This window comes from Micromys minutus (assembly GCF_963924665.1).
Source record: "Micromys minutus genome assembly, chromosome: 2".
NCBI classification, from domain to species: Eukaryota; Metazoa; Chordata; class Mammalia; order Rodentia; family Muridae; genus Micromys; species Micromys minutus.
Window position 1 is genome coordinate 13819334 of NC_137971.1, and position 14150 is coordinate 13833483.

At 42.1% G+C, this 14150-nt stretch overlaps 2 protein-coding genes across 2 annotated transcripts in view; one reads left to right on the plus strand and one right to left on the minus strand.

Annotated features, from left to right (window-relative positions):
* Positions 1–6861, minus strand: part of PDCD11 (programmed cell death 11) — a 37895-nt gene extending 31034 nt beyond the window's left edge. Inside the window, exons 1-5 of the mRNA XM_080911614.1 lie at positions 6770–6861; positions 5114–5232; positions 4116–4247; positions 2669–2836; positions 1047–1208 (exon numbers count right to left, since the gene is read on the minus strand). Coding sequence (XP_080767740.1) covers positions 1047–1208; positions 2669–2836; positions 4116–4247; positions 5114–5215 — 564 coding nt within the window. The 5' untranslated portion in view covers positions 5216–5232; positions 6770–6861. The remainder of the gene's footprint in view (positions 1–1046; positions 1209–2668; positions 2837–4115; positions 4248–5113; positions 5233–6769) is intronic.
* Positions 6862–6939: 78 nt separating this feature from the next.
* On the plus strand, positions 6940–14047 carry ATP5MK (ATP synthase membrane subunit k). The gene is made up of 4 exons (XM_080911365.1): positions 6940–7063; positions 11371–11466; positions 11554–11646; positions 13942–14047. The coding sequence occupies exons 2-3, from the start codon at positions 11380–11382 to the stop codon at positions 11641–11643; spliced, it is 177 nt and encodes a 58-aa protein (XP_080767491.1). The 5' UTR covers positions 6940–7063; positions 11371–11379; the 3' UTR covers positions 11644–11646; positions 13942–14047.
* Positions 14048–14150: the final 103 nt, after the last annotated feature.

Sequence of the window (14150 nt, forward strand, 5' to 3'; positions counted from 1 at the left end):
ACACCCTGAGCCAGGACGACCAGGAGCATCGAAACCATCTTAGCTTCCATTCCTGCTTTTCAACCACTTAAGAAAGAGCATCTTGCCGACATCTTGTCCATTTCAAGACAAGCAGTGCAGCTTTGACATCAGCTGCTCTCTATGAAGTCACTGGGATCTCAAATGGAGAAGGGAGACTGTCTACTGCCTCCCACGTTTGCTGTGAGAACTGAACCACAGTGACTAAAACCAGTCACAGAGCTTGTTAACTTGCTGCAACGTACTTTACTTTTACTCTCTCTGTAGCCACTAAATCCTATCAAACTTTCCAGGGCTTCCCCAAGCCCCATGGCTTCTAAGCAAACACCTCAAGATACATCTGACCCTTAATCAGCAAACACTTGAGTGCAGCTCCCTCTGTCATACCTAGTGGATGTGGGGGCTCTAGCCTGGAATAAGTCTACTTCAGTCTCCACAGAGTTGGGCATTAAGGCAGCTGGTAAGCTGACTGCTCGCTGCCCTTTTCCTGCATTTACTGGCATTTCACACAACAGGGTTCTGGAAAGACTGACTCTGTGAAGAACTGGTGAGTGAGCAGCAGGAGGAACTCTTCCACCACCTCCAAGCCTCCCATGAATGCTCCGTACAGACACTTGACTGTGCTACTAAAGAAACAGACTTTTCCTTCCTCCTTCCACAATAAGAAAATGAGGTTCAGGCTGGAGAGATGGCTCAGTGGTTAAGAGCACTGGCTGCTCTTCTATCGGTCCTGAGTTCAAATTCCAGCAACCACATGGTGCTCATAACCATCTGTAATGAGATCTGATCTCTCTTCTGGTGTGTCTGAAGATAGCTACAATGTATTTATATATAATTAATAAATAAATCTTTAAAAAGAAAATGAGGTTCAAGCCTACATTGTTCACTAAGTACCTAACAGACCACTGCTCCAGAAAGACCCACCTCCTAAACGGCTATTAAGCAGAAAGGAAAAAGGTGGCTCAAAATGCACCCACAGCAGACAGGGCATGACAAGCTCATCTTCCCAGTGGCATCCAGATACATACCATGCCAGGCCTCAGGGCCTCAGCATTCAGCACTTTGTTGACACGTTTCGGGTTCACAGAAAGCTTGACGCTCTTCTTGCCACTCTCTGTGACATCCAGGCTGCTCACCACACACCTCACCAGCATTCCAGGAGAGAAAAGCTCAGGCAAGCGGAGAAGGTCCTGCATAACCAGAGAGAGAGCTCTGATACATATTTCCTCTAAACCAAGAATCAATCCACTGCTCCGCTTCTCATGTTCAAACCCCCAAAGAACCCAAAAGGTAGATGGGGTAAGCATTTGAGAGGAAGCATCTACAGTTCGGTCAAAATTCTGAGCTTAGGCATATGGTCTTAAAATTATTCCATGGAATGGGTAGATGTCAATGACTGACCAAGTGTTGTCTGTATTTATTGTTTATTTCATCTCCTCTTTAGCATCCTATGAAATTCTTCCTCTCAATCTCCTTTACCTGCTAAAACAGTAAGCTCTATAACATTATCTCCAGTCTGGAGTCCTCTTATTTATTGGTCTGTGGACTGAATCCAAAGCTTCACGCATGCCATATAAACACATCTATAACCCTGAGTTAGGCCCCTCACTCACCCATATCAACAGTTAATGGTTTTCTTTTTTATCCTGCTGGCCCCTCCTGCTGATTCTGAGCATTCACTCTAGACTCTCTTTCAGTCTTCCCATTCTAAATCGACCCTTGTAAACACCTTCTTCCCTTCACAACTTCATCTCCACCTACACAAGGCCACACACTCATTTCCAACCAAACTTTCCTCAGACTCAGTAATCATCTGTCCCTGGATCTCTCAAGTGTGCCTCAAATTCAACACAGTAGCCAAAGAATAACCACCTCTCCCATCAAACCACACACAGTGGAAACCTTACAACTGGTCCCCAGTACCTCTCTGCCTCAATCCCCATGTCAAATCACCATCAGGCAATGGCTTTATCCCTTCAATCCTTGGTGAGTCCTGGCCCTAAGCTGCTATGACCCCAGTGCCCATGGTAACAGCAGGAGCCTCCTAACTGATCCAGGAAACTGCTCATGCCATTTTAGTTTACTTGCTTTGCTGCCTATGTTATCCACTCCAGTGAGAGCATTCCTTACAGCATCTGAGGCTAGTACAACTGGCTTCTACACTGTTTCCTCCTACATTGCTCTTCCTCTCACTCTTCCTATGCTAGCAACACTGCCTTCTCGGCTACTGCCTCATTTGTTTGCTCTCCCTTCTTTCTGTTTTTGCAAACATTCATGCTGCAGATCTCAGCTACAACTTAGGGAGGTGTTCTAAGTTCCCTAAGCTGAGTCAAAAATCCCTGTATTATTTTAAAACTGCACCCCTTAAACCAGCACAATGGTCCAGCAGGTAAAGATGCTTGCTGAACAAGCCTGAGAATCTCTGTTGGCTCCCAGGAATTCACATGGTGGAAGGAGAGATCTCAGTTTCACAAGTTGTCCACATGTCCATATGAGCTCCACATGTGTGCTGTGGCATGTGCACACCCGCACAAGATAAATGGGAAAGACTGAAAACCAATGTTCTCATGGCATGTGTTTTCCTTTCTTAGCACCTGGCAAAGTGAGTCTACATCAGTTTGGGTCTATTCTGACTCCAGGAGCCACTTACCTCCAGAGGTTCTTCTTGTGCCACCTGCTCGTTTAACTTCTGAGTGTAGGCGTCACAGATTTCAGTCACTTGCACAAACCCTTGGAGGCCATTGGGAAGACTGACCACCAGCTCCAGCTCATTTACCTCTTTCACACAACCCAAAATCCGCATCCCCTCACATAAGGACTAGGAAGGAAAATATACACAGTAAGGTAGACAGCCATGATGGGAGTTAGGGGCACTGTGGCTGTCTGGTCCCAACAGGGATGCTACAGGAACTTTGTAAAGAAAAGGAAAAGTTATGCACATGTATACATCCAGGCACATTAGCCATCTGGCAGATACCATAAAAGATCTTGGTGAGAAACAGCATACCAGGCTAGGCAGCTTACAGAGGATTCGCCTGCTGTGTCCTAGCAACCCGCATTTAGCACCTGGAAGACTGCATAGTGAATATACGGGCCACTGACCAGGACACAGCTCCTTGAGATCTCAGACACGGGGAAAATGCGCTTTCTGTTGTGGGTACTTTGATCTCACATTTTTACATGAAATCTCTAGTTTTCTAAAGTGCCACCAAGTCAAACAAATTTTTAAAACAAAATATCTCTGCAGGCAAATGAATCTTTACTGTCAGAATAATTTGGTTATTTTTCTATTTTAAAATGAACATATCTACAAAATATAAAAATTTAAGAACCATAAAAACCACACCATTTACCTGAGATCATTTCACATCTACAATAGTGAGATACATACTGAGATCCTGTCTCCAAAAACAATCAAAAAGGAAGGAAGGAAGGGCGGGCAGGAGGGAGGGGAAGGAGAGTGAGGGGGAGGGGGGGGAGAGAGAGAGAGAGAGAGAGAGAGAGAGAGAGGGAAGTAGGATTAGAATTACTGCTAAAGTTACTGTCAGCTGTAACTTCTACTAAAGCCAAGGAAAATCACATATATCTTTAACCATTTCCATGATTTGCTTTGTTCACTGAGATAGTCTTATGTATCTCAAACTCATCTGGAACTCATGGATGTCCTTAAGCTTCTGATCCTGCTAATGCCAGCTCCTAAGTGCTAGGACTGCAGGCATGCACCGCCACTTGTGGTTTATGTGATGCTGAAGTTCAAACTTGGGCAGACAGAGGGTTAGAGTAGGGGAAAACGGAGACAAACGGCTACACACAGCTCACACCTTTAATCCCTGTACTTGGAAGGTGGAGGTCTTCAGCTCCATAAAGAGCCTGGGCAGCAAAAGATCTTATGGGGGGGGACAGAAAAAAGACACCAGGCATTGGTCAACAATCAAAAGGTACCAAAGCTCATTCCTCACTATTTGCACGAGTCTCCATAGACACACACAGAAAACTTATCATTGTGTGTATGTATATACATGCAAAGAAGGAAGAAAGAGGAAAGAACACACACAAACCTAAGGAATATGTTTAGAGAAAAGCAAATGTTAACAAACCTCAAGACTAAGAATTTCAAACTTCTCTTTCATAGAGTTGCTGGATTTTCTCTTTTCAATTTTCAATTTTTTTGTTTTTGCTGGCCCTTTCTGGCTCTTTTTCCTTTTAGTGGAACCTTCTTCTGTGGAAATCTAAACGAGGAAAAAGATTCATAAAGATGCAAAGGAATGAGAAGCCGAAATCTAAGCCTTTATCACACATTTAAGAGCATGTTATTTTGTCCTGTATTTCTAAACTCCCCCAAGCCACTCCCCCAATTCTGTCATGTCTGCTGCACTCCCAAGCCCAGCACCCAGGCACCAGTGATTCCCTTGCCCATGATCTGAGAAGCCTCCTTCATCTTCCCAATGTCTCTTATGTCCTATGTCCTTCCTCTATTGAGCAGGGAAGACACCAGGGTTCCCCAGTTAAGAAGCCATGTGTCACAGTGCACAGAGCTCAAGTAAAAGGCAAAGCTCTCCCACTAGCAGCTTTGTGGTTTCAACTAAATACATTGTTTCCCTGAACCGCCATTCCACATGGAACCATGAAGAGATTCTGTGACACTAAGGCCACACACCCAAGTGGCAGTTTCGTCTCTCTAGCATCTAGACCACAAACTACTCTATGAGGCTGTTTATTTACTAGGATGCCTTTTAAATAAATGCACAAGGATTAAGACTGGAGCAGTGGAGCTCAGAAATAAAGTACTTGCCCAACATGCACAGCATCCTAGGTTTGATCCCCAGCACCAAAAAAAAGCAAAATTCATTCTAAAGTACCCCTCCCCCCATCCTTAACCAACCGGCACAGACTCCCTAAGGACAAGTTACAATAGCATCTTTAACGAGTTCAATTTCTAGAAGTGACATCAAAGAAAAACAAACTGGAAAATAACTTCTGTGAATGAAGCTCAGTCTTCCCCAAAGACACTAGAAAGTTCCTGCTGCAAATGAGGCTCAGTCCTCCCAAAGATGCTAGAAAGTTTCCAGTCTTGACAAAGCAGTATACCACTTACATCAAATAAGTTGTCTTGTTCAACTATCTGCTGGGAAAATTTCTCTGACTTGTGGGTCTTCTGTGTACCCCCTCGGGGGAAGCTTTCTTCCAGGTTTGCCATGTTTGGGTCTCCAGCAGCTGACGGAAAGACAATGGTGAGCTGTAACTGATGGCAGCTTCATAAAGCACATGATTAATGAGCAAGGGAACCTCTAGCAATGAACAAGACTCAAGAGCATGATTAAATAGCTGAAGTGCTGCTGAATGGTGGTGCTTTAATCCCAACACTAGGATGACAGAGGCAAATGGGTCTCTGAGTTCGAGGCCAGCCTGGTCTATAGAGTGAGTTCCAAGACAGCCAGGGATGCATAGAGAAACAATGTAGGGGGGGGGAATGACATGTCAGGCTCCTATTAATCCATTTTTTCCATCTTTCCAATATTGTCTACCATAAAACCATAAACTATACACTGTGCACGGTCTTCTGGAAAAATGGATTCAATGTAGTAAACGTTCATTTAGTATTACTGTAATTATGTCAGGTGAGTGCCTATATATATACACACACATTCTTATATTATTTAAAGACAAAATGGAAATAATTTAAAATACAAATCAGATTATAAAGCATAAACAAAAGAAGTGTCAGGGTTCAGTGAAGACGAACGATTCATAAGAATGATGGTTTTCAGCTGTACGTTAAATAAATAAGGAGCCAGGTCTGGTGGGTCATGCCTTTAACTCCAGCACTTGGGAGGCAGAGGCAGGCCTATCTCTGTGAGTTCTAGACCAACCAAAGCTACATAACAGCTCTCAAAAATAACTAATAATAACAGCAAGAGAAATATGATGGTAGACAATGTGGGAGGGAAAAAAAAAACAAAGAAAAGCTTACTTCTCAAAATATACCAGCCATTTGCCTGTCAGAAAGTTCTTCAAAGGATTTCTAAAAAGCTGAATTATTCAATTAAGCTACAGGGAAAATAAAGCATAACAACTTACATTTTAGAAAACAATCTGACTCTGTGGTGAAAGGTACTTAAAGAAAGAATAATAGTTTGTGTTTACGTGATATTTCAGAGCCTTGGGGAACATGACAAAATAATGGAGAACAACATTCTTCGGTCTACAGATTGGACATAAGAAGAAAAATGAAAGTAAGTGTAAGAATTTAAATGATGTACATCAGGGAAAACATGAGAACCAGGACTAGGTAAAAATGAAGATGCAAGGCAGTCTGTTTGGTTCTGGAATACTTAGGAAGAAAACTTTAGTAACGGAGTGAGATTGTGAAAGAGGCCACGACCGCGCAGAAATGTAAGGTATGTTCTGTATGGGTGCATGCCTCATAGAAACAGTATAGCTCACAAGATCTACTTTGCTGGGAATCCACCTCTTAATTCCCATTTTAGACTTGATAAGACTGAGGCACCAAACAGTCTGGCGATCACGTGCAGAGAGGGCACTTAAGGTACCTGAGTGGACATACATCCTGGCTGAAAGGAACTGCTAGCCCAGAGGGGATTGAAGGATCAGACCTCCCAACCCAACCCAACTGTGCTTAGCAGTAAACTCTGAGACCCAGGCCAGAAAACCGAGGTGACAGTCATGAGGTCTCCTCCCTCCTCGCCGAAGCTCCCGGGTCATCAGCCCCACTGCTCCCACCGCTGCATACCTCACGGGCTGCTTCAAAGCAATCGCACGCGCAGAACTGCGAGCCGACAGTCCCACGCGACTCTTCCACGAGCTCAGAGAAGACCAGCGTCTACTTCCGTTATGACGTCGGGTAAGAAGCCAGCTGAGACAGGAAGTAGAAGGGCGGGATTTGACATTATAGCCAATCCACGCAGAGGGCCGAGTCGCCGCGGCCAGTCGGTCGCGTGCGGGGAGGGGGTGTCTTCCGGTCGGGCCGAGCTAGTCTCTGGGTTTGTTGAAGGACATCGGCTGAGGAGTTTGTGATTCAGACGAGGTGGGTGAGAAAGTGTTCTCGGTTGCTTGGAATGGTAACTGACCTTTGTAGGGCCGACTGGAATCTGGCCGTTTTTCTTACCCCGGAACAGCGAGAGGTTTTCTTTTTGTGGGGAGAGGACGGTGGAAAATGGAAAAGGCTCTGGAGAAAATGAGGGTCGGGGCCCCGAGGCGCACCTAGGAAGCCTCAGCACGGCGAGTTATGTGCGCCCCAGGCCTCGCACGGTTAGCGGAGAGCCTTATATTCCACTTCCCAGTGTGGATTGGGGTTGAGACCCGTCGACAGGGGAGCTCCCCAAGGTCATCCAGTGATAAGAGTGTATGGAGAGAAATATTGGACCTTTGATCCCATCTGTGACTAAATTCATGTGTGTTGGCCTGTTTGGCCATAGCGATTTGGTCGCTCTGAGCTGCCCTCGGGAAACCAGGCCTCCCTTAACTGCGCGGTAGCCTTTTTTTAAAACCAGAGTAAACGTGGAGTGGCCTACGGCTCTCCAGGCCTGGGCGCTGAAAACGGATTAGATTTTTATATTCCAGCGGTTCTGAACCTGCGAGTCGTGACCCTTTGACAAACCTCTATCTCCAAAAATATTTACGTTACGATTCATAGCCGTAGCAGAATTACAGCTGTGAAGGAGCAACGAAATAATTTTATGGTATGGGAGGGGTCCCCACAACAGGAGGAACTGTTTGAAAAGGGTCACAGCATTAGGAAGGTTGAGGATCACTGCTGTATTTGATCAGTGGAATGGCTTCCATATGGTCCCTAAGAGCCTTTGACTTTCCTTTTTCTTATAGTAGTGATAGCACTACTCCAGTTAGGTGTCTATAAGACAAGAGAATAGCTGTATCCAGGAATCTTATTTCGTAGCAAGGGCAACTCCTCCCTCCAAGACTTTAATGAAATGCCCATTTCACGGGGAAAGACTGATTGTATTTAGTAGTAATTATTGGATTACTTAGAATTTTAGCAGGCTGCTGTTTAACAATATTACATTTCTAAAAAAATAGTAAATCACAGGCTTGCAATTATTAGTCTTAGGTGGTTTTTTTTTCGCCACTGTATGGCTCTAAACTTGCATGTGACTTCAAGAAGAGCACATTTCAGTTTATTTATTTCTATTGCCAGTTTCTAATGGTTCCTGCCTTTAGTCTCAACACTTTGCAGAAGATCTCTATGAGTTCAAGGCCATTTCTGTCTATGTAATGAGTACAGGCCATCTGGGGCTACAGATTGAAACCCTGTCTTTAAAAATACAATAAAAATTCCATAAGGTGCATTGTTAACAAAATTTAAGTGTTAAAAGGAAGGGATATTCCTGATCATTGTCCTAAAAACAATATGCAGTTTGATAGAAGATACTTTAGGCCTTAATATCACTTCCGTTTGCCATGTGGTGATGCCACACACCTTTACTCCCAGAACTCAAGAGGCAGAGGTTCAAGGCCATCCAGGTCTACAGAGTAAGTTAGTCCTGTCGTCATCATCATCATCATAATAATGATGATAATAATAATACCAGTGCTCACCTCACCACCAGCATCGCTGTCTGTCCATCTATGCTTCCACACCATTACAGTATCCTGTAGAATGACAGACACTTAAAGCATCTCAATATTGACCAATCATGTAACACTTCCTCCTAAAGGTATCAGGTTTAGGCAAATGATTGGGCAAAAACAAAAAGGGTTAGTTTTCTGTAAGGTTTCTCGAGAGAAACTTCATGCACTTAAAAAAATGTATTACAAAGTAAATGGAGAAGAATGCTCTGGTAGGTGTGGTGAAAGGAAACTTGAAGAACTATTGAAGGTTTTTGTTGTTGTCTTTTAATGGTGATTTTCCTGCTTTGGCTAGATTGGCCAGGATCTGTGAGAGAGATCCAGGGAAATTTAGATTTTCTTCATTGTTCCAGTAACCATTCTGAAAGTGTTCAGAATTAAGGTCTCAAATTTTGTTGCATGAATGCTTCTGAAGTCTTTGACTGGTTATTAGAGGGGTGACAGTTTCCATAGCAGCAATACCCTTGTGTTTTCTCCTACTCCCATTTAGAAGCCAGCCAGTCTACCAATCTTGCCTGGACCTTGACCAGCTAGTCCAAGTTGCTACTGGAATCTGGCTCGGTTGTGGTAGATGGGCCGTCATATACACAAAACTAAATAGTTTTGGATTCTGCCATGACTTTCTGAGTTTGTGTCTGCTGTTTCTTTTGAGTTAACAAACACAACATCATTTTACTGTAGTTTTCATCTTTTTCCCTCTGTCCACTCCACACTACTCCTTATGGTTCCCTACTTTCACCCAAATCCTCAGAATTAGTTCTACTTTTTTGACTTTACACAGGCATACATATATTTAAACCTAGGGTCTGTTCACAAGGAAACAGTGGATATTTGTTCTAAGTCTTATTTCATTGAAAGTAATGATTTCCTGTTGTATCTGTCCCCCTGCCTGCATCATTGTTCAGTTTTCCTTATGACTGAGTAAGGTTCCACTGAAATGTGTGTACCACGTATTCCTTGTCTACTGCTGATAGGCATCTGACATGTTCAATATTTTAGCTACTGTGACTAGCAGTAAGCATGGATATGCAGATATCTTTGTGGTCTGTTGGCTTAGTCTTTCAAGTATATTCCAAGTGGAGTAACTGGGTTGTGTGGTAGTTCTGTTTTTAACTTTTTTGAGAATCCACCACACTGACTTCATAGTGGCTGCCCCAGTTCACACTCCTACCAGCAGTAATGATTCCTCTTTCTCCATAGCTCACTAGAATGTTGTCACTCTTTTGGCGCAATTTCTTACATAAAAGAAATAAAGCCAGGTGGTGGTAGCACACCTTTAATCCCAGTCAGAGGCATCTCTGTGATTCCAAGAACAGCCTGGGCTACAGAATGAGTTCCAGAACACAGAGAAACCCTGTCTCAAAAAAAAATTTTTTTTAATTCTTCAAGGGTTTTCCCCATGTAATTATTGAGGATTAGTTTTTTTTTTTCTAATGTGTGCATATATTAAAATTATTTAGAGGCCTTTTAAGACAAATAACTAACTGGACCAGAGTTTCTAATTCAGTAGGGACCTGAGGATCTGCATTTCTGACAAGTTCCTATTGGTTTTATGCTGCTGGACTTTGAGAACCAGATATGCCCTGTAATTCCCAGACATAGAATTAATTGTTAATATCTAATGTCACTTGGGACTTTCTTCCATGGTGGTACTTATCTACATTAATGCCTTCCAATAGCAATTGTCATCTATTCGTCCCATGTTGGATTTCTAATTTTTCTACTTTTGTGAACAGTGTTCAGTGATGATTTGTGAACCATATATTTCTGCCTTGTGATAATTTCTGTAAAGGTAAATTGTTGAAGAAATGCCTCAGCTAGATAAAAGGGTATATTCATTATATGATATGATAGATACTGTAAATGCTTGCTGTCATTCCCATTTACACCACAGTGTGGCACAGCCTGTCAGCACTGCCAGTTGTAACATGTCTATGCAGGTGTGATAAGTGTTGGTTAGGTTTTTTGAGAATCAGAGTCTCCACTGTTATGCAGCTGGCCTGGAACTTGCCATGTAGAGCCGGCTGGCCTGAAACTAGTAGAAATCAGCCTGCCTCAGCCTCCCCATTGATGAGATTCAGGTCTGTGTCACACCAGGCTGACGATGTTTCTTTCTGGGGTTGACTCTTCTACTTCTTTCCCTTATGTTTCCCTTTCCAAAGACAAGGAAAATAACTTGTCAGTTTTTTGCCAGGAGTTTTTGGCTTACATTCAAAGTCTTTTATCTGTTTGAGTATAAGGAGTAAGGTTCCAGCTTCAGAGACCACCTTGACTGGTATCAATATCATCAGTAGACGATATGCATCCCATGGAATCTTAAGTGATTTACAGGAAGAAAATCTGAGAATATGTGTTTCTCTGTTCTGTTACTATTGAGAACGTTTGAAAAACATTACAAGCTCCAACATTTAGCTGGTCTTAAAAGTGATTTAATTCAGTGTTTACGATAACACAGTATTGATAGAGCCATAAATGAAAACATCAGGCTGTACTGAGACAGGAGAGTTAATGCCAACTCTTTTTCTCTTCCTATACTGAGTGCTTAACTGCTGTGGAATGTTGAGAAAGAGAATAACGGGTGGAGGTGCTACTAACAGTGCTTACCAGCTTTCCCACCAGCTTTCCCACCAGCTCCACTATTGTAATGGCAGCTGAACCACAGATACGAAGAGAGATTTTGAAACTGAACTTTATTTTCTTATAAACTGCACCCAAATCAATTTATTGTCTTATTGTTTTCTTTTTTAGATTGACATCATGGCTGGTCCAGAAAGTGATGCCCAATTCCAGTTCACTGGTATTAAAAAATACTTCAACTCTTATACCCTCACAGGTAGAATGAATGTAAGTATTAAATACATTTTTAAGCAGTTGTATCTTAGAATAACAGAGATATGACAGCTTTCATTTACATCTTCCTTTTGTTCTCAGTGTGTCCTGGCCACATACGGAGGCATTGCATTGTTGGTTTTATACTTCAAGTTAAGGCCTAAAAAAACCCCAGCAGTGAAAGCAACATAAATGGTAAGGAATTGCCACTTAACCATGTAACTCAGTCATTTTGATGGTAGGCTTTTTCTCGCCTTATAAAAAATAAATTGTTGGCACTCTTTGAAATTCATCGTATTCCTGAAAGAAGATATAATGTACACTTGTAAACACAACAGTGAGGGGGACAGAGGCAGAAGGATTCCAAGTTCAAGAACAGCTTGTGCTACATAGCAAGACTTAGTCTCAAAACAGTTGAGTGACCAAGGACCAGGTCGGTGTCTTCTACTGTAACCCCAGCAACATGGGGAGAGTGAAGAAGGAGACGCTGCTCTGACTCAGAACCAAAACAAAACCCAAAGAAAGGTATTATATCAAAATGGTTTTGAACTTGGAGTGTTTTCTCTAGGTTAAGTGCTTTCCCAAAGCTATGGAACACCTAGCTTTGTAAGAGGATATATCTTTAAAAAAGGAGAGAGGATACAAGGATATATTTTACCTCAGCCAGTGTAGACTGATTTTTGCTAAATTGGTGTGTTAAAAATTCTCTTGGGTATTATTGTTGAAATACTTTTTTCTCTTACCATTTGTATTTTTCTTAACACTATTGTGTATCTTTAACAATTAGATAACTTCAATAAAATGACTATGTATTTTTGGGAGCCTATGTCCTTGCACACTCACATGCCAGGACACTGACGTGGAAGCACGTGTACAATTTTGAAGAACTGGTTCTCTTTTCATCTTGTTGAGGCAGGGTCTTCCATGTCTTTCTGCTGTGATACTCCGACAGTGTATTTCCAGCTTGCTGACATGCACATTTACAAGCTGGTTTTCCCGTCCCTGGACATCTCTACATAAAGTACTGGAATTTCACAGATGTGCCACTGCATCTTTACTTCCCTCATAAATTTTTAGGGCCAAACTCAGATCTTCATGGTCTCTCCAGCCCAACTGTAAGCTTATTATGTAATGTAGTTTTGGTTGAGTCTTGTTTGTTTAGGTTGTTTTGAGAGTCTTGCTTATAACCCAACTGGCCTCACAGTTGTGGCAATTCCTTTTCCTCTACCTGCTGAGTTTTGAGATTGCAGGCTTGTACCACCATGCTTGGGGTAGGAGTGGGGATACTAGAGCCTGGAGAAATGGCTCCGGGGTTAAGATCAAGTACTGTACATACTGTAAGAACAGAGGACCCAAGTTCAGATCCCAGCACCCATGCCAGCTGTCTTACTACTGTTAACTTCAGCTCCAGGCAACCTAATGTCCTTTTCTGGACACTTACACATAAACACACAATTCAAAATAAAGTCTTTTAAAGAGAAAAGTGGAATTAGGAGCTTAAGTTGTGGTACTAGGGATCAAACCCAGGACCTTGGTAGATGCTAGACAATCTGCCTCAGTTACAGCCCCAACCCTAACCAACCTTTAGTATATAAAGTTGTAATATTTGCCGGGTTTTTGATAGCTCTACATTTTCATAGACTACTGGATTCTCCCCCTGAATAAGCAAACCCCTTTAAGATTTTCTTATAGTCCCCTTCAAGCCCTTTTATCTATCCAGAAGTCAGGAAATAAGGTGTTGGCAGCAGCTGTGCAGAAAGGCAGAAGACTGGAGAACTAATGCTTTTCTTCACTTCTTTTTGTTCTGCTCTTAGAAGCTTTACCATCTTGAATCATTTAACTTAGGGGGCTGTGAAGTCCTGCCTTATTCCTGGTAAACAGGCAGTACTTTACCAGATTTTTTTACATAAAGTTACTCTTAACTTTGGGAGGGTGGTAGTATCCTCATAAAACTTGTATCTTGAGAACTAAGTAGCAGACATGTAAGATACATTTATGCTATTTGAAAATGTTACAACTAGAAAGATAGCTCAGAGGTTGAGAGCAGCTGTTGCTCTTGTATAAGACTAGAATTCAATTCCTAGCACCTCTGCTGGCTCACAAACATTCAGGGGATCTGATTATCCTCTTCTAATGTCCAAAGGCACCAAGCACACAAGTAGTACATATACACGTGCAGGTGGAACACTCACACATAAAACTAACAAACATTTTAAGTGTTACTTTGTATACTTGATTTTTTTCCAGTAGCTTGCTTTTAAGGCTATACTGAATGGTTGGCAGTTTCAACAATTACTTACATAGTTAAAGCTGGACCAGTCAACTATATCAACTTGAAGGAGATGAGTATATACACAAAAATATATATGCCCTACTGACTCCTGAGAACCTAGTGAATGTATATCTTACTTTGTGGATTTGTGGTAATTATTGATTGTCATTAAAAAAGTAGAACACATTTGTGTCAAACTGTTTTTGCTTTGTTTATAGGATTTTGAAATGTCTGGCCTCATCTGTTAAGTCCCACGCCTGAAGAAGCTGATGTGAACTCATCATGTAATACTCAATTTGTACAATAAATTATGAACCTGGAAAAGCTGGTTGTCTTTATTTACAAGATATCAAAAATATAAAACTGTACAAAATGCAACAAAGGCAAAAACTGGCAGTGACTTGGTCTAAATCTTAGTTTTCCAAAG

What these genes read in the sequence shown, in the direction of transcription:
- ATP5MK (XM_080911365.1), top strand. Translation starts at nt 11,380, where the DNA reads ATGGCTGGTCCAGAAAGTGATGCCCAATTCCAGTTCACTGGTATTAAA. An exon ending in CCCTCACAGGTAGAATGAAT is followed by an intron (nt 11,467 to 11,553) that starts GTAAGTATTAAA and finishes TTTTGTTCTCAG; the next exon opens with TGTGTCCTGGCCACATACGG.